This window comes from Podarcis vaucheri (genome assembly GCF_965113315.1).
Source record: "Podarcis vaucheri genome assembly, chromosome: 8".
Taxonomy (NCBI): domain Eukaryota; kingdom Metazoa; phylum Chordata; class Lepidosauria; order Squamata; family Lacertidae; genus Podarcis; species Podarcis vaucheri.
Window position 1 is genome coordinate 67,154,525 of NC_138766.1, and position 20,733 is coordinate 67,175,257.

The 20,733-nt window shown below is 43.4% G+C and overlaps 1 protein-coding gene across 4 annotated transcripts; it reads left to right on the plus strand.

Annotated features, from left to right (window-relative positions):
- Window positions 1-68: 68 nt before the first annotated feature.
- LOC309538308 (Y+L amino acid transporter 2-like) lies at window positions 69-19,605 on the plus strand. 4 transcript variants are annotated; one of them, XM_082233665.1, is made up of 10 exons: window positions 69-206; window positions 5,580-6,104; window positions 8,902-9,027; window positions 9,425-9,569; window positions 9,725-9,848; window positions 12,141-12,244; window positions 14,520-14,616; window positions 15,929-16,078; window positions 17,494-17,677; window positions 18,130-19,605. In XM_082233665.1, exons 2-10 carry the CDS (start codon window positions 5,600-5,602, stop codon window positions 18,219-18,221), a joined length of 1,527 nt encoding a protein of 508 aa, XP_082089791.1. In that variant the 5' UTR covers window positions 69-206; window positions 5,580-5,599; the 3' UTR covers window positions 18,222-19,605. The 4 variants fall into 4 exon arrangements, with proteins under 4 accessions (XP_082089791.1, XP_082089788.1, XP_082089790.1 ...); XM_082233662.1 differs by lacking the exon at window positions 69-206 and adding an exon at window positions 2,396-2,596; XM_082233664.1 differs by lacking the exon at window positions 69-206 and adding an exon at window positions 4,385-4,521.
- The last annotated feature ends 1,128 nt before the right edge of the window (window positions 19,606-20,733 follow it).

A 20,733-nucleotide genomic window follows, 5' to 3' on the forward strand; every position in this document is an offset into this window, starting at 1 on the left:
TGGCCCCTTTGTTTTGACTGCCTCATAGCTCTCTACACTCATTAACTTCCTAAGCTGCTGCTCACAAGACACTGGCCAGGGCTGTTTTTCTGTTCGGTTTCTTCGACTGCATTGCACTTTGCTTCATTCTGGGCCTTGGCTTCCATCACATCAGTTCCAAAGAGGAGCCTTTATCGTTTTGGAGGACAACAGGTCAGGAAACCTTGGTAAGTCTCTCTTTCTTTTGTGAGCATGTGTGTGTTTTAAAAAATCATAGAGCATTAAAAAGAAAATTGTAGGATTTCTCTGGTGGAGCATCTGTTTTGCGGGCAGAAGGTCTCAGAGCTGGTCCTTGGAGTGTCCCCTGCCTGAAACCCTGGAGAGTCACTGTCATTCAGTGTAGACAATACTGAGCAAGGTAGACCATTGATCTGCAGCTTTCTGTGTTCCTGTGCTCAGATACTAGTGTTGAAATGTAACATGCACCTGGAAGTGTTCCAACAAAAGGCAGAGAAAAGTAAGCTTTCAGTACTGCAAAGGTTGCATGGGATTTTTGTCCTGGAGCAACAGACCATGAGGAAAAGTTGTGGCATTTGAAACTTCTTAGTTTAGAGAGAAGTAGAGTAAGAGGTGACATGATAGATGGTTATAAAATGATGTGCTGCGTGGAGAAAGCAGATAGAGAATGTTTTCCCCTCCCTCTTTCATAACACAAGAGTTTGTGGGCATCCAACAAAGCTGAATATTGATGGATTCAGGAAAGATAAAATTAAGTACTAATTCACAAAGTGCATAACTAAACTGTAGAGCCCATTCGCGCAAGAGGCAGCGATGGCCACCAACTTGGGTGGCTTTAAAAGAGGATTGGACAAATTCATGGAGAAGACTTTGCAATGGCTATGTTCTACCTCCACTGTTGGGGGCAGTGATGCTTCTGAATACCACTTGCTGGAAGCCACAACAGGAGAGAGTACTCTTGTGCCTGAATCCTGCTTGCTGGTTTCCCAGTGGCCTCTGGTTGGCCACTGTGAGAACAAGATGCTGCAGCAGATGAGCCACTGGCGTGATCGACAGGCTCTTCTTGCATTCTTATGTCATCTATGTGGACCAACCAGGGATAGAGATCTTCTCCCAATGCCCCAGTTTTTTTCCTCTCATCTGCTTGTCTTCAGATGAGGACACGGTGAACATTGGGAAGGGGGTGCAGTGACCATTCCACCACTGTTCCACACCATATTTGAGGGTCTGCATGTTGCGGATCAAATTGACCCAAGAGAAGAGGGAGGTTCCACCAGCTTAATTTAGGCACATTGAGCGGGCTTCCCCATTTGTCACTTCTTGCTAAAAAAAAATTGTGCCCCTCTCTTGTGGAACCCCATGTTTTCAACCTGTAAAGAAGATTAGTCTGAGTGAAACTGACTTCCCCAAGGTTACTGAGCAAGCTTCATACTTGAGCAGGGATTTGAACCTAGATTCCCTACTGGGAACAACATTTTCAGCAGTGCAGCCGCCAGCAACCTAGCAACCAATTTAACCCATCTTGTGTTCCTTTTTTTTTTTGGACTCGGGGATAAAAAGTACCCAAATTTATATCAATTCCCATGCAATTCCACTGGAACTGGAAAGTTTTACCCCCATTACAACCTTACTCTATGATCTCTGACTTAGAAAGAAACTATCCAAGTACCTGTGCACATTTAAATGGCTGGATTTTCCTGCAATAAGAACTGAAGTGGAGGGGACAGAGATTTTGCCCATTGCCATTTCTATTTTTATTGCAAGGGAACATGGTATTTCAGGTTGTTTTGTTTTCCCTAGGCTGTGTGCTGTCCTTAGGAAGTTTCAGGATGTTCCTTTGTGATGGAATAGACACCTATAGATCAATAAAGCAGCTGGAAAGTATACTTGAATATGAAAGTGGCTCTGAAAATGGATCATGATTCTGTTCACGGAACTGAATCTCATTGGTTTAAATGGGGTTTTCCATATGATATATTTTGAATTAGTGTCACATTTCCATTGTAACCTGGTTTACTGTGCCACAAAATTAGCCAATTCCTGGCCTCTCCACCTAATTCTGCTGATTTGAGTCTGAAGTAAGGACACACAAACGCTTTTCTGCCTCCTGCCCACACATAGTCTTACTTGCACTTGCTCTGGAAATTGATGTTTACACCAGCACCCTCTGCAAAATACAATGAGCCACAGTACCATCAAAGGTGGTCATGAAAAAAGATTCTAAGAATGTAGAGGTGGGGAAACATAATCGACTTGGCAGTTTCCTTTGTCTTCAGCAAACATCAGTGAATTTCCTAGAAATTCTGGGGGGAAAGAACTTGGCTGTAGCCCTGGCAGTTGTTGTTCATTAGCGAACTTGAGCTGCTTGGGGGAAAGCAGTTTCCTTGATATGCTGCTGCTGCTGCTGCTGCTGCTGATTTTGGTTACCCTGCTGTGGGGATACAAATAGCAGCACACAGAGAAGGGGGTATTCATATTCATATCACTTACCTTTCCTGCCAGGCAGCTGCTTGCTTACTTTCAGCCTTAGCTCACTCCTGAGTTCCTGAAGTTACAGCCATCTTCTTGTTAAACAGGGCAGGACATCAGTGATCCATGGGTAAGCATTAACCGTCCTCTGATATTTATTTACCAGCTGTAGATCAGAACAATAGCCTCCTTTTGATATTGGAGATGGGGCGTTTGAAGGGTAGAGCATGTGTCGATTTAGAGTTTACTTCTAAAAATTGTAGACAAGCTGGAAAACCAGGTCTTTTTATTTTTCCTATCGTGGATGGGGGTGTTCAGCTTTTTACACCGGATAATAAACGTTAAGTCCAAACTGCAATGTGCTTTTTGGATGGGCGGCTTATGATATGTCTTTGGGAGGGGGTTATCTCTTTATGAAACCAAGCCTTGTTTTGCACACTTGGCTTCTTCCCAGCTTGGCCTGTGTCCATACAAGAAACATTATTCTTCCCAGCTTGCTTTTGGACATGATCAATAGCTATGTTTTGAAGTTTGATACAAGCAAGCACAACTGGCTTTCCCGCACGAGGGCTGACGCCATGCCTGGCTCACAACAGCTGTTTTTAACAAACAATTACCAATCAATTACTGTATTGCATCAATGATTAAGGGCATTGAAAACAAAACAAAAACCAGAAACCCAAGGTAAGTTAATCTAGAGTACTTTCTTCTGCTTTGGATGCACAGTCATTGGCATGAATGAGGTGGAAAGAATCCCTAGTTGATGATTCAACTTCCCTTGATCTTAAAGTAAGGGATGTGCTATAAGTGGGGAAAGCAGCAGTTACCTCGGATGAACTAAAGCTTGGCACTGCCAATTTGTGGAAAGCACACAGCGTGTCTGGCAGACATTTGTGGCAGCAGAAAACTGCTCCCTGTTCAATCCATGACAGTTCAGTTGAAATAACAAGTCTGATTCACATGAACAACCTTGGGGGCAACCATCTGGAAACAACCTGGGATCACCTCTGATTGTGTGAACAAGCCCTATGTAATATTGTGCTACGGGGTTTCTTTCAAAATTATATTTTGATGCAAGATAGAACAGTGATCCATAACCAGATTGGTCAGTGAGCCATTCCTCTACAACACCCCTAAGTTTACAAGGCTATAAACAAACTCTGGGGGCAGGGATAGTCTTTTTCCTTGCTCCACATGGCTGTGTTAAATTATGACGTGGCTGATGGCAGCTGCACAACTTTCCAGTTACATTCACACCAACTGGAGTAATGGAGGATTTTGCAGGAGAAAGGGGAGGGTGAGATAGTAAGTGAACAAATCTAGCTGATATGGTTCTGCAATGGCTGAAATCTTATCCAGGCAGAACCCACTGTTGCAGGCAACACCAAGAGGAGGTGTTCGATTAGGGGTGAGCAACATAGCTGTCAACGTTTTCCTTCTTTAAGGGAAATTCCCTTATTCCGAATAGGATTCCTCGCAAGAAAAGGGAAAGGTTGACAGCTATGGTGAGCAACCTCGAGCATAGGGACTGTTTGCGGCCCTCTAGGCCTCCATACCTGGCCCTCAGAACTCTCCCCAGACCACACCCTTCACTGGTCTTGCTTCCTGTCTTGAGTGGCTTTGCCTTACAGGAAATTTATCCTTGAATTCCGATAATGCCTCTTGATCACATGGAGCAAGGACAGAGTGTTATGTGTGTAGAAACTAGTTTATGGTACGAAAGTAAATTTTTCATTAGTTGATTTGCCCACATTTGCCTGTGGCCCCATCCACCACAGGTATGTGGCCCTCAGAAGGCTGTTCAGGTGGGAATGTGGCCCTCTGCAAACAGTTTTCTCACCCCTGGATTTGATGAAGTCAACAGTAGTAGCTGGTGGCCATTGGGAGTGGTGGGGCAGAAGGCAAGGAGTTCAAACAGCACAAGGAACCATAGCCAATGAGAGGCAGAGCCAAGTAGTTCTGGCTTTGCTCCCATCCCCATTCCAGCTCTGTTTGACAAGGACAACACTGAGATGAAGGAGGCAGGTGAAAGGCAGTACGACTTCTGAACTGGTGGTGAGTAAGAAGGCAAGGCATTTGGGGTCTGCTTGAGGGCAGACTGAGGTAGGTGGAGCACTGCCCCATTGGGCCAAGCACTCTTTAGATCAGGGTTGTCAGCCTTTTTCAACCAACAGCATTTCTGTATGCTAATTTCACTAATATTATATAAGTTTTCATGCAAACTTTCCCCAAATATATGCATTTTTTATGTGCATGATTTGAGTAGAGAACTGCATCGCAAAATTTGGATAGAACAGCAGCGGCGTAGCGTGGGTTGTCAGCACCCGGGGCAAGGCAAGTAATTTGCGCCCCCTAACCCGTGGATTTGCGCCCCCTAACCCTAGAAATCTATGCCTATGAATGATGGTCCCTCTCTCTCTCGCTTTCTCATATTCCAATTGATTCCCATTTCCGCCGATCGATCCCCGAAGCTCTCACCCAGCGAAATTCGTGCGTAATTACGCTTTGCCATCCCTAATCCTGCCGCTTCCACCGGGAAATCATGACGGTGCGTTTCTCCTCTCCAAACTTTCCCCGGCCCTTTGCCGGCCGGTGCAGCCCTTTTGGCTACGAGCTCCCCTCCTTCTCTGCCCGTTTCCAACCCCACCTCCCCGTTCAGCCTCCCTACCTCCTGAAAAAAGGCGATGGCGCCGAGCAGGACACCCCCGCGGCCATCGGAGAGAGGCGGGGCTGAGGGAGGCAAGCCAATGGGCAAGGCGGGGGTAGGTGGCCACGGGGGCGGGCGCTGCTGCAGTCCTCGGGTGGGCAAGGTAGGAGCAGGCAGAGGCTGGCCGGCCGCTCTGACAATAGGGGCGGGCCGAGGGCACGACGGGGCTGGGCCCTCTGGACTCACGCCCCCCTCCAGATGTTGCGCCCAGTGCGGCCGGCACCCCTGGCACCCCCCACGCTACGCCACTGTAGAACAGTTGTATTTTGGTTCGTGTTAAAATACGACTCAAATCAAATTTCCCCTTACACCACTATGCAGTTAAAACAGCTACAATACGATTCCTGGTTCTCTATGTCCTGTCAGCTTTCCAGACAAAACATTCTCTTCTTCTCCTCACTTCCAGGTAATGATTAACTGAAGATCATGACAGGCTCCTGGACGACGTGTTGCAATAAAAAGAGCATACCCAAGAATGGATTGCATGAATTGGATTCAGTGGCAGAGAACAAGAAGGAAAAAATGCAGATGAAGCAAGAGATCACCTTGCTTAATGGCATTTCTTTGATAGTAGGGAACATGATCGGCTCGGGGATTTTTGTGGCTCCCAAGGGTGTTTTGATGTACAGTGGCTCGTATGGACTCTCGCTCCTCCTCTGGGCCCTTGGTGGGATCTTTTCCTTGTTTGGAGCACTCTGTTATGCTGAACTGGGGACATCCATTATTAAATCAGGAGCAAGCTATGCCTACATTCTAGAAGCTTTCGGAGGTTTTATAGCCTTTATCAGACTATGGTCTTCCTTGCTCATTATTGAGCCAACAACTCAGGCCGTCATTGCCATCACTTTTGCGAATTATATTGTTCAGCCGATATTTCCCTTCTGTGAGCCACCCTATGGAGCAGTTAGGTTGATTGCAGCTGCCTGCATCTGTAAGTAAAATTCTAGTCCATCAATGCAACAATTTATTTTGATTACGCAAGTTCAGGCCATGAACTGACAGTTTCATGTGTCTTCTGAGGGAAGGTTGCATACTAAACGCCTAGGCTCCTGCCACTGAATCAGAAGAAAAAGTCTGGATTCCAATAGACTTGATAGGAAAATGGGATGTATGTGTGTATGTTAAATATTAAAGCAGTTTAGTAGCCATCTGTTAATTACAGGGCTATGAAAGAAACAAAGATTTTTGCCCAAGACCCTGGAGAGTCATACATTGTAGGCAGCATGGGTCAGAAAGCTCCTGGTTTTCCAGGGTTTTTCTAGTGTTTCTCAGATATTAGAGATAAACAACAACAGTATTCACCACCTTTTTCTGAGGAATGAACATCTGTTGTTAATAACAGAATGCTGGGATAGAGAAGTCAGGAATGGGGAGCCTATGACCCTCAAGATGTTAGTGGACCACAACTCCCATGATCCTTGACCCCACTGACCAGGCTAGCTGAGGCTGAGGACATCTGGAGCAAAACCATCTGTTTCCCCATCCTTGAGACAGACAGCAGTGTGATCTAGCAAGACATCATTTTGAGGTGATGGTGGGAGGATGATATTCTTATACAGTGGTGCCCCGCAAGACGAATGCCTCGCAAGACGAAAAACTCGCTAGATGAAAGGGTTTTTTGGTTTTCGTGTTGCTTTGCTAGACGAATTTCCCTATGGGCTTGCTTCGCAAGATGAAAACGTCTTGCGCTTTTTTCTTAAAGCCACTTGAAGAGGCGCAGTTGCGACGGACCGTGCTTCGCAAGACAAAAAACATCGTAAGACGAAAATACTCGCGGAACGAATTAATTTCGTCTTGCGAGGCACCACTGTACTGTGTTTGTAGTCTAACTGCTTACTCTGGGAACTGCAGCTTTGGGAGGAGAATAAAGATCTCCAAAAAAAAAAAAAAGCTTAGCACCCTAAACAAACTACAGCTCCCAGAATTCATTGGAAGAAGCCATGCTGCTTAAAATGGTATCACAGTTCTTTAAATGTGGCCCTAAGACATGCTAAGGCATTCAGGTTGAACAGTTCCCATAGCATTAGCCCAAAAATGCTATTTGGGAAGGATATATTTTTTGTCATCGGATATGACAGTTCTGGAATCTGTTTTCTTTGTTCCTTTTATTCTTTTACCAATTATGAAAAATTTGAAATTTTGTTCTTAAAAGCTTTTTAAGAGCCCCATCATCATCTGAGGCCAGAATTTCCCAGACATATCTGGAATACTGCTGTCTCTAGCAGTGTCCGGGCAGAAATCAGTAAAAAGCTCGACTTTTCTGTCTTTTTCATAGCAAACTGCAACTTCGTCTCTGAATGCTAGAGGGCACTAAAAGAATGTTCTCATCATGCTCTTATCTTGTTAGTGAAATAATTGGAATTGTAAAAATAACACTTGCCCCCACATGAAAACAGTTTCGGGTTATTTGTTTTGCACTCATATTGACAGCACTGTTTGGTGTTTTAAGATTTTACTTGGATTGCCAACCAAAAACTGACCATGCATCAATCTTAGCTTTCTGAAAAGTATACCTACAAAATTTGTGGGTGTTCAGATGCCTGTTTGCCGTACCCTTAATTTATATTTTTAGGCATACTTTTTTTAAAAAATGTGAATAAACCCTTTGTTCATCTTCATAACAGCCTTTTAAGGTAGGTCATTTATTATGTCTATTTTAAAGATCGGGAACTGAGGCTGAGTGACTTGTCCAAAACCAAGTCAGTGTCACAAGTAGGACTTAAACCCAGGCAGCACAATCCTATGCATGTTTATTCCCAAAGAACTTCCACTGAGCTCACTGTGTGTCACAAGTTCTCCAAAACCAGCTCTATCAACTGGGGCTGTATTGGGTGTCTGTGCATTGACATCTTGGCACAGGAGGGAAGCCAAGATGATCAAGGGTCTGGAAATGAAGCCCTGTGAGGAACAGTTGAAGGAGCTGGGTATATTTAGCCTGGAAAAGAGGAGGCTAAGAGGAGATATGATGGCCATCTTCAAATATCTAACGGGCTGTCACATGGAAGATGGAGCAAGCTTGTTTTCTCCTTTTCCAGAGGGTAGGACCCAAACCAATAGATTCAAGTTACAAGAAAGGAGATTCTGACTAAACATCAGGAAAAACTTTCTGACAGTAAGAGCTGTACAGCAGTGGAACAGAGATGGTGGACTTTCTTTCCTTGGAAGTTTTTTAGCAGAAGTTGGATAGCCATATGTCATGTATTATCTAGTTGAGATTCCTGCATTAGCGGGGGTTACACTAGATGACCCTCAGGGTCCCTTCCAACGCTACAACTCTATGATTCTATTATTTTTCTTTTCTTTAATTTTTCTTTTCTCCCTATTCTTGTTGAGTCTGTTGAGGCATGCTTAGAAAATGCAACACTATAAAACAGATAATATGCAGATCCATTGTTTCCTTACTGAAAAACTGACTTCATTCCAATGTCTCTCCAATCCTGCCTTCCATCTGGGAGGCTACAGTGATTAATCGGTGGCTCTCCAAGTATTATTAACTCCTATCCGGCCCAGCATAGCTCATGGTCAGATCCTGATTCAAATGACTGTTTGTTTCAGGTCCCCACCCCCCATTTAAGTCCTTATCATAGCCAGTTGATCTTTTCTGCCATTCCAAAAAAAAAGGAAAAAAAGAAAAGGGTTATGTTAATTGAAAAATGTCCAAGTCATCAGTATTCTAATGAAGTACAGCTAACTGGGTTTATCTAATTTGTATCCTGTTCTCTTATTAGGCTCCCTGACTTTTATTAACTGTGTCAATGTGAAGTGGGGAACCAGAGTGCAAGACCTTTTCACATATGCCAAAGTCATGGCCCTTATTGTGGTAATAGCTGTGGGTCTTTATAAAATCACCCAAGGTAAGAACTTACTTTCTGTGTGTAAATATGATAGCAAAACTGAACAGCATATAGACTCTGGGCTAGCTCATACTTTAATTCTGGGCTATTATTATTATTATTATTATTATTATTATTATTACTATTACTATTATGTTCTTCACACATGAACCAAGTATCCCAAGTATCAAGTGAGAAGTTGTTACGTGAAGCAGGAATATTCACAGACACCCCCTATAGTCAATGCTGGCAGGTTTGTAGATGCCATGACACATGGTAAAGGCGATATGATGCTACTTTCGTTCAGCATTTTCATGTAGGGAACATTCTGATTCTCCCCCTGTTTCCTATAAGCTACATATTGGTTGTGTGTAGGCATGTAGATGTAAATAACCGCAGGCTTCTGATGTTTCCACAGGAGAAACTGATAATCTCAAGGAGCCATTTGAAGGCTCCACAGCAGATGCAGGATTCATTGCACTTGCCCTTTACTCAGCTCTTTTCTCCTACTCTGGATGGGATACACTGAATTTCGTCACGGAAGAAATGAAAAACCCAGAAAGGTATAGATGCCTGTCTTGGGTCATACCATTCTTGCGTTAGGTGCCGAAGTTTTATGCCTATTTCAAGCAGGTCATTGTTATTGTTTTTCTAATGTGCCTCCCCTTTGGTTTACCCTTCAGCTGGTTGCAAATAACTGTTTTGTTTCCTTTTGCAGGAACTTGCCCCTCTCCATTGCAATCTCAATGCCCATCGTGACTATCATTTACCTGCTGACGAATGTGGCCTACTATGTTGTACTGGACATGCCTGCCCTCTTAGGGAGTGATGCTGTGGCCGTGGTACGTTGCAAGTCATGAGTTCATAGAATCGTAGAGCGGGAAGGGATCTCAAAGGACATCTTGTTCAGCCCCTGCCAATACGGGAGATTCACTGCTATAACATCCTTGATAGGTGGCCATCCAGCCTCTGCTTTAAAACCTCTAATGAAAGAAAGTCCACCACAGGCTCACCAGGGACTCAAGGCTCAAGACGTTGTAGTTTACATCATCTGCAGGGTCCAGGTTGTGGAAGGCTGGTTCTTGTCTTCCACTGTGTCATGTAATTCCGCTCAATATTGATCCAGGGCAGATTCCAACGTATAGTTAGCAGAGTAAAAACATAAAAACACGTCGCAGGATTCCCAAAAAATAGACCAGAGGCAATTAATGTTCCATCCAGCAGAGCTTTGCTGCTACTGAAGGCAAATGAGCATAATGGTCACAAATCCAATACATTCAGGGTTGGCACTGTCCATAAGAAATCCAGTTGCATCAAATTTAACTTAAACTTTAAAAAGGTAAAGGACTCCTGACAGTTAAGTCCAGTCGCAGATGACTCTGGGGTTGCGGCGCTCATCTCACTTTACTGGCCGAGGGAGCCAACGTTTGTCCGCAGACAGTTTTTCCGGGTCATGTGGCCAGCATGACTAAGCCACTTCTGGTGAAACCAGAGCAGCGCACAGAAATGATGTTTACCTTCCCGCCGGAGCAGTACCTATTTATCTACTTGCACTCTGACATGCTTTTGAACTGCTAGGTTGGCAAGAGCTGGGACCAAGCAACGGGAGCTCACCCCGTCGCGGGGATTCGAACCGCAGAACTTCTGATCAGCAAGCCCAAGGCTCAGTGGTTTACACCACAGTGCCACCTGCGTTTCCCAACTTAAACTTACAATAACTTATTATAAGTCTAAACCTTAACACTAACCATACTATGTACAGAACACCACACCAGAATGAAAAGAGAAAGTCAATCCAAGACTCCTCCTTGCCTATTATTATAGTCAGCATAACTATGACAGAAAAAGATAACAGAACCAGTTTAAGCCACCTGTACTCAGCTTCTGTGAAGGAATAACCCAAACATCCGGAACCTTCTGCCTGTTTCTTTCACACACAGAAGCTTCCAGAACCCTCTTGAATTAATTAGAATGGGAAAGATCTCTACTCATCAGATCAATACTTTCTGTACTAAGAAAACTGACACGCTGCCCACCAGTACCTGACAAAAATGTCAAATTCTACCCAAACTTACTTACTTACTTTCTTTCTTTCTTTCTTTCTTTCTTTCTTTCTTTCTTTCTTTCTTTCTCTATCTATCATCTATCTATCATTCTCTCTCATGTGCACTCAAACTTCAACAGCCAGGAAAACATGTCTTATTTGCATAACTGACTCCATTAGTGCAAACTGGCAATTTTAGTTGAAAATTATAATCACAAATTACTTATATTGAAAGCATGCATTGGCATATGCATTAAACTGTCATTCCAAGTGTACTAGGCTTTAGGAAAGCATCTCTTAACCAAATTAGATTACTGTACATTTTATGCCCAGTTCTTAAAACTGTTATAGGATTTAAGGAGTCAATGGGGGCCAACTCAACAATATTTTTGTGTTCAGCCGTTGTCTGAAACCCATAACTGTTGATCCATCAGATCCAGTCTGTTACCTAATATCCTGGATTGTGTGGCCAGCTCATATCCAGTTCTTGAAATAGTGGGAGACTTCAAATGTTCAGGCAATTATACATGGAAAGTATGGTACATGAAGATTTGGTTGCAAGCAAGCCTAATATGCAAGGCTGTTGCAGAATAATAAATCTGGGCCCATACATCTGTACTTGTTGACTGAATGCACTTGTAGCTGACTTTCCCTGTTGTCTGCTTCCAGAGGGGTGAAGAAGGAACCCTTCCTTGCATCTTATAAATATATTGTAGAGCATACTGCAGAATGTACAGTTTATGTAATAATCTCCTGTGCTCTCTTGCACACAATTTAGGAGTTCACAAAATCCCACAGTGGTGATTAAATCCCACCACTGGGTTGTGATCAATCTTTTAAATACATATTAGTTTCACTTTCTCATGTTGTTTAACCATCCACTCACTGGCAATTTAACTTTGTGTGACAGATAACTGAAATATTATTAGTGTGGCTTTTAAAAAGCTGTTCCAAGATTATGGTGGGGCATTGTTGTCAAAAATGAGCTCGCCCGACTTTGTGCTTGAGCTGTAAATTTCCATGACAGTTGGCTGGCATTGTGAAACTAGCTGAGTGAGCCTATTTTCTTTTCTTCTTTTTTCTTTTGCAGACTTTTGGTAATGAGACTCTTAGCCATGCTAAGTGGATCATCCCTATTGCAGTGGCGATGTCTTGTTATGGAGGATTAAACTCATCAATTATTGCGGCTTCCAGGTAGGTGACATTCAGAAACTAGGACTGTGCAGATGGAGCCAGTACCATTCTGCCAGAAATGATTTTACTGAATAGAGTATCATACTGCTACAACTTAGTGAAGCTTCTGTCACTTTTTCTCTTATAAGCTAAATGGATTGTGCTCCCACCCCAAGAAAAATCCAGCAGTAAAACGGCTGTAAAATACAATTGAATGTCAGTTAACATAGTCAGCTCTTACATCTGAAATTCTGCTGTGTAGAGCTAGTCAGTTTTAGGCATTTAATAACAAGGATTAATTGGGTTTAATTCAATTGCACAATAATTATAAGAGGATACATAGCAGTGTGTATTCTGTTTATCTTTTTGAATTTCCTATGTGAATTTTTTAAAAAGCTGTTCAGAACTCCAGATCCTCATTCCACTGAAAGCTGAAGAGCTTAGAATACTGTTCATTGCATATTACAAAAAAAATAATACAAATTAATGGTAATTCTGCATACACTGGTACAGTGGTGCCCCGCAAGACGAAATTAATTCGTTCCGCAATTTTTGCCGTCTAGCGAATTTTTCTTCTTGCGAAGCACGGTTTAAACGGTTTAACAAACTCGCGAGACGTTTTCATCTTGCGAAGCAAGCCCATAGGGGAATTCGTCTTGCGAGGCAAATCGCGAATGAAAAAACCTTTCGTCTAGCGAGTTTTTTGTCTTGCGAGGCATTCGTCTTGCGGGGCACCACTGTAACTCAGCAGCTTGGAAATGACATGAGACTGAAAAGGACCTCAAAAGCACACTGCCACCTGGTGGTCTATTTTAGGAATGCAGAAACCTTTTACAGTGGTACCTTGGGTTACATACGCTTCAGGTTACATACGCTTCAGGTTACAGACTCCACTAACCCAGAAATAGTGCTTCAGGTTAAGAACTTTGCTTCAGGATAAGAACAGAAATCGTGCTCCGGCGGTGCGGCAGCAGCGGGAGGCCCCATTAGCTAAAGTGGTGCTTCAGGTTAAGAACAGTTTCAGGTTAAGAACGGACCTCTGGAACGAATTAAGTACTTAACCCGAGGTACCACTGTATTGCCATGCCTAATTCCACTTAGGCCAAGCATACAGCACCAAGCAAATATTCTCTCATAAGCCGTATAAACTCTTGCCTTTTCATCACTCTCTGTGACAAATAATTCAGGAGTTCTGCAAAGAGTTCTGCTGGCATAATGAGCTGTGGGATGCGAGTCCCCCTTGTCACCTGGCAGCAGGTATGGAGAACCTTTGGCCCTTTTCTGAACTACAATTCCCATCATCCCTGGCCATTGACAATGCTTGCTGCGGCTCACAGGAGTTGAAGTCCAGCATCATCTGGAGGCCCAAGGGTTCCTCACAGCTGCCTTGTAATACTGATACCAGGGCTGATGCAAGGCATTTTACCGCCTGAGGCAAAGGAAAAGATGGCCAGTTCCACCTGGAGAGGGCAACTGAATTTCCCTTCAACACTGCCAACAGAGCAACACCCTCTGGCGTATCTGAAGACAGCAGCTTAGCTGGGGAGGGGACACACACAGAGAACTCTACCATCCAACACCTTGCCACCAATTCCTGCCCTCTGCATTTTCTGCCTCCTACAGTCTTAACAGCAGGGCCGGCCTGGACTGAGACACATGAACATATACCATTATGCCCATGTTACACTGGTGCATTGAGATCCTACACTGATTTTTAGGGCGCATTTAGCCATTCCTTGCTGATAACAGTGACTATGGGCTGATTCAGAAGTTGTGAGTCTGGTGCAGTTATCATTTCCCCATGACCGGGTCCAGTAACAGGAATTACATGGAACGGGTGACATGGGATCTCTCACCTTAGCACAGCAATTGTGGAGTAACCACTTTCCAACAGAGGAAAGTGTCTGGCACCAGAGGCGGTTTTAGGGTGGCACAGCCGGTGAGGTGGCACTGGGTGCCCATGCAGCAGGGGACGCCACAGCAATGTTATCGACTGGAGCATGAGAGGTGGGGGAACAGATTTTAGAGTTGCATGGGGCGCTGCTTAAATTTGAGAGCCCAAAGTCTGCCACTGCTGGCACCTTCATCACACAGCTTTTGGCAAATGCTGAAGACATGCCTCTTTATTGAGATGTAAATTTTTAGGACCCGCCTGAGTTCTGTAAATTTTATTTTGAACTGTTCCTAATATTGTGTAATATTGTTTTTTAGTATTTCGTTAGAGAGCCATGTCACATGTCACCTTAGAATATAATAGGACTGTGCACTGATAAGACTTTTTTAAACCTTGTGGCAGGCTTTTCTACGTTGGAGCCAGAGAAGGACAACTCCCAGATAGCCTGAGCTTGATTCATATAAAATGTTTCACGCCTGTTCCTGCCCTCGTTTTTAATGTAAGTGATTACAAAGTGTAAGAAAGAAAAGCTCATTTTCATTTACAGTGGTACCTCAGTTTTTGGACATCTCCGTTGCCGAACATTTCGATTTTTGAACGCGCCTCAGAAGTCAAATGGCTTCCATTGCATGTTTCTCAATTTTCTCAATGAAATTTGCAGACCACCCTTTGTACCTTGGTTTTTGAACATTTTGGAAGTCGAATGGTCTTCTGGAGTGGATTACGTTTGAAAACCGAGGTACTACTGTATATTTGTTTCGTTCTGAAATCTACATTTCAGAGAGCCAGTGTGGTGTGGTGGTTAAGAGCGGTAGACTCGTAATCTGGTGAACCGGGTTCGCTTCCCTGCTCCTCCACCTGCAGCTGCTGGGTGACCTTGGGCCAGTCACACTTCTCTGAAGTCTCTCAGCCCCACTCACCTCACAGAGTGTTTGTTGTGGGGGAGGAAGGGAAAGGAGAATGTTAGCCGCTTTGAGACTCCTGAAGGGGAGTGATAAAGCGGGATATCAAATCCAAACTCCTCTTCTTCTACATTCAGTGCATTCTCAATCCTACCAGTACTGCATGAACTCAGCCAAGCAAACTCACTCTGTTCTTACCAGGCCAGTTCCTTGTTGTCATCCTCACAACTAAGAACACACTCATGGTAATAGCTAAGTACAGTGACTTTTGGATATTCCCATCCCTATTATACAATTCCGAAGGGGATCACATCATCGGTTGTATATGCAGATCCTGATCACTCTGCGTGCAGTCTTGATTGCTGGATGCGAGCATCTGGCCAAGGGATCTGTTTATGCAGTGATCAGATGTGCAGGAGGACTCTGATCTGCTTTCTTGTTGGATCGGGGCACCTGTGACCATATCCAGTGCTCTTTTTCTAAAAAAAATATTTAGGGGTACTCTCATTTTGACTCAAGAAAATCACCATTTTATAGTTCAAATCGGGGAAAATACAGTAAATGGACAAAAGTACAAAGATTCACAAAATGTTTAGTGGTATGCATCCCCCTATGTCCGTCCCCCCCAGAAAAAAGCACTGCCAACATCACAAAATATCATGCAACCATAGAAAAAGAAAACAAACTGTCAAATGATTAAAAAAAAATCAAGGACAAACCCTTGGAAGAAATTAAAAAACTGCATGTGCTTTTGCAGAAGATTCCCAAAATCTCAAAAAGGTTGCAAAATGTTTTTGTCAGGCTTTAAGCAAAGAACATTGTGTGTAGTGTGTTATCAAGTCTGTGTTTAGAATGTGGTGTTTAGGAAATTATATATCTCTCTCTTTTCTTTTTGTTATCTCTTTGTAGGGTTTAATGACTTTGATTTATCTCCTTGTGGAAGATGTCTTTCTGCTGATTAATTACTATTGCTTCAGCTATTGGTTCTTTGTTGGGTTATCCATTGCAGGGTTAATATACTTAAGATATACCCAGCCAGACAGGCCAAGACCCATTAAAGTAAGTAAATAGCAGAGCAGAAGCTTCAAAATGTGCGCATAGGTGTGAGTGTGTTGCAGCTTTGCTATCAAGAACGTGTAGAGTCACATTTTCTCCTGCTTAAAACCCCTTTAAATTGTGGTGCAAACTAAATTGGTCCTTGATACCCATCTTCTCCTGATAGCATTGAGGTGAGAGAAAAAATTCCTGGTCAGACCATGACCTAGAAATATTCTGAGCATCAAGTGCAGTTATTTACCTTTTGGAAGCTGCTCTGAAAATAGTGCTGCCAGCATCTCATGGAGGAAAAGGCTATCGATGGCTTCTAGGCATGATGGCTACAGTCTACTTCCACTATCAGAGGCAAAAGTGCTTCTGAATACCAGTAACTAGAAATGGTAGGAGGGGAGAATGCTCTTTCGCTCTTCTGCTTGCAGGATTCCCTCTGGCATCTGGTTCGCTATTGTGAAAACAGGATGCTGGGCAAGAATGACCACTGGCCTGATCCAGCTGGCTCTTCTTATGTTCAGCAGTGACACAGTTGTGATCAGGCATGCTATGGAGATTCCATTTTTAGTTATCATGGCTACTTTCCTGAGTTATCCTGCCTGAGTATTCATACCCCAGGACAGCCTCCCTCAACCTGGTTCCCTATGTACTGGGGGAAGCTGAGGGAAGCCATAGTCCCAAACATCAGGCTGAGGAAGGTCGCTCTAGACAGCTGTATCCTTAACTCAACAGTATTTCATGTGTATACTAGAACTTAGTGTCAGGAGTTCAGCCTACACTTGAGTAGGACTCTGGCAGAGACACATGCGCGACTGGCATGTTCCCTCCCTCCTGGTCAAGCATTTGGGAGCTTCATAAGCTTTCTTCAGCCCAAACATCACAGCGACCGATGTCAACCGACACCGGCACACTTAGGGATCCGCAGATTTTGCTCATTTCGCGTGACAGAACTCAGCATTTTGGCTAATCTACTTTACATATAAACACACACAGAGCGCTGCAACATGGCTCCCTCTCTAGCATCAGACAGCAAAGAGAAAAAGAACAATGGACAATAGCTCCACTTCACGGAACATAGTAGCACAAACATCCTGTCTCCGTCACGTCCCACTCTGTGGAGTCAAAGCATATACTGTCATGTGAAAGACAACAATCCTATGACTGCAATCATAGAGCAGGAATTCTAACACCTAGTATATTGCAATGTTACCAGCTATAGAAATGCTTACATAAAACGGCGGGGTTGTTGTCAGTTGCTGGGAATCACTGGCGGAGAGAGTGCTGTTGCAGTCATCCAGCTTGCAGGATTACAGGCAACTGTGAGAACAGGATGATGAACCAGATGATGTTATTATATGATGTGGTGTCATGCTGCAATTTCCCCACAGCCTTTCCTATAACTTGCATTCCTCTTTTTGTACCTGCAGCTCAGCCTCTTCTTCCCCATTGTGTATTGCCTGTGCACCCTTTTCCTAGTCATAGTCCCACTCTTCAGCGACACAATCAATTCCATTATTGGAATTGGTATAGCACTCTCTGGAATTCCTGCTTACCTTTTGGGAGTCTATTTACCCGTAGAAAAGAGACCTTGGTACCTGCGAAGGCTTTCAGGTAAGAAACGTTTATTGTATTTAAAATGGGGGGGGGGGTTGTTATGTAATTGGAAGTACTCCGATGCATGCTGAACTGCTATTTAGGCAGCAATACATTATGGCTTTTAGTGGATTTTAAAGTATTTATGTCAACTGTTATCTAATAGTCATATCACTCATTATCCCAGGGGTAGCAGACCTGGTTTTCTCCTGATGTATTTGGACTGCAGTTCCCATATGACCCAGCCAACATGGCCAATGGTCAAGAATGATGGGAGTTGTAGTTCAACAGTATCTGGAGGGCACTACATTGGCTATCCCTACAATATCGTGGCCCCCTTTGCAATGGCCAGATTGTCCTAATGACGGAAAGGACTGCCATGCTCACAAGGTTTTTGATATTAGGCAGAAACACCCTATATCAGTGAAGTTCTTAATTTCATAATTTCATATAATTGTTTTATCTTGTAGCTACAGCCACTAAGTATGCCCAGATGCTGTTTTGTTGCTGTCTGACTGACCTGGATATTGAAACGGAGACATCGGAAACCAAAGCCAAGTAGAACAAATTGGACTGTTTTCTCCATCTGAAGACTCCGGCGTCACTGGGACATGTTCCCTTTGTCTTCCTGTGCCATGCCAATCCATGCACAACTGTATTGTGCATCATTTTGATGTTCCTTAATCTGTGCTGCACTCTTAGTCTTTCCTTTGTCTGATTACCAGTTCATGAGGATGTCTCCATGCTGATTCAATAGCTGGTAATTATACACTATTTGAAAAATAGAAGGTACATTATATAGGAACAAGCAATAAGTGCTAGGATTTCTTTAAGGAGCTCATTATAGATGTCTTTAGGTTGCCAATTGAAAGTAGAGGTCTGGGAAGGAAAACGTAAAATGATGTGAAGAGGAGGAACTAAAAATAAATGCATTTCCAACCTCAACCTTTTCCCCAAAAGGGCATAGGAAAAAGCGTCCATGTATTAAATTCTTAGTTCTAAGGTGCTGCAGGGCTGCAAACCTATGCCCAGGAGCCCAACTGAACTCAATGGGACTTCTGAACAGAGCTGCTCAGGATTTTGACTTTTATACAGAGAACGTGCAAATTCATTTCGTTCAGCGCTGGTTAAATCAAAAGTAGTAACACTGCAGTCTGAATCTGTGGGGAACTGCATTGCGGCAATGGACTATCAAAATCGGTGGAAGGCTATCAATGATACAGCAAGGAGTTGCCCTGTGCTCTTGAACTGATCTTTGTACACCTGATCTTCAGATTCAGCTCTAGTGCAGCACCTGCCATTGGCTGTGTTGCACCCAGTACATTGCCTTACTGCAGCAGTAGCCAATGTGGTGGCCCCCATCAAGTCCCATCAGCCCCACATCCCTTATGGTCCATGGTCAGGGCTCTCGTCAGGCAACGACTGGAGGCCACCACGCTGGTGACTTCTGCCTTAACCCCTTGCAGGACACCATTGTGCTACAAAGGAAGGCATGTTCAGCGACGATCCAGGCAGTGTCTTCAGCAGAATGGAAAGCCTTGTTGGAGAAGCACAGGTGTTCTGTTATGGATACAATTCTGTACTCAGGATTTATAATCCTTCTTGACATTTTTTTTATTCCGAGTGTGGCTGAGCTGAGCTTGATGTCTTTATCCCACATGCCATGCTTAGAATTCTTCTTTTGCTAGATGTCTCTATACTACCACAGCTAAAGGAGCAAATTGTGCTGCCAGTGATAATTATCTGTGCCAAACAACTACCACTTTTTCCTTCTGAATATGCAATTGACTAAATAGAATGAACACAAAGCATAAACTGATCACACAACTCCCCCCTCCTTCCAACCAAAGCATTTTATATTACAAGCAATGCATGTGGTATTTGCAGCAGAGGGTGACTGCCTGTTAAATATGCTCTGTTTTGAATAAACTTGGGTTAAAAAATGATGTGAATGTTGTCTAGAGATGTAGAGATGTCAGAAATAGTTGTGCCAAAGCACGTGCGATCTTTGTGTTGTATCTTTTTTTTCCTTAAAGAATCAAAATTTGTAAGTAAAAGTAATTTATTTCCCCATCCCACCAAAAACACAACCACCCCAACTCACTTCAAAATTATAACTGTCCTGATGAATGTTCCTTGAATATCTGGATGTTCAGAGAATATTTGCTATTTGACATCAATATTACATCCAGTCGTATTTGATATGTATGTAATCCTAGCTCGTCCACTAACCCTGCTTCAGAAGGGTACTTTGGTACCTGTGGTTCATAGATCAGGTTAGATCATAGAGAATTTCAGTGCCTTGGGTTCATAATGAATGGTGCAATCCTTCCAAGCCAATTGTTTCTGTGTCTCCCAACCAGAGGCTAAAATAACTCAGTAGAGTATGGAGTCCCACAGCAGCTAAACCAGTCCCAGCAGGAACCTACTTAAAACAATCACTACTAGATATAGTGTCAGTCTTCGTGGGAACAATATAGACTGGACTTCAGATTAGTCCTCTTCTAATAGCATATTTGATTGACTTCTTAAGAAAGCTCACTGATTCCCCCCAAAAAATATCCCCCCTTCAGCTGCTTCAGCCCCCACCCCCCATTATTCTTGTACTGTCTGAATGCCCTGAAGCTACTTAACTCCACTTTTTCCTCTGGCAGAGGATGAGGGAGAGAAAGGTTGACACAGCATCATTTGTTTTTTGTCCTCAGGTTTTAAAGAACAAATAGGCCCTGCTTATGTGGCCAGGGGATATGTGAAATCTAGATAAAATTAGCACTGTTGTTCTTTACCTAGTGCCAAACATTTTACAATGGGGGAAGGTGTTAAAACAAATAACCGCTGCTGAAAAGTTTACTTTAGTTGTTCTCAGAGTAACACCAGGGTGTGGGAATAGGGAACTTTGAGTCATTCTTAGAGAAAGCGTTCTCTCAGAATGTTGGCAAGCATGGAGAACATTTCATTTCCTTTGTAATAGAAGTTAAGTTGACTTTTGGGAAAAGATGAAAGGCAAATGTTGGCAGGGTAATAACTGACAGTGGCAGCCAAGACAGTGGCAGAATCAAATGCAGAGCGGCACA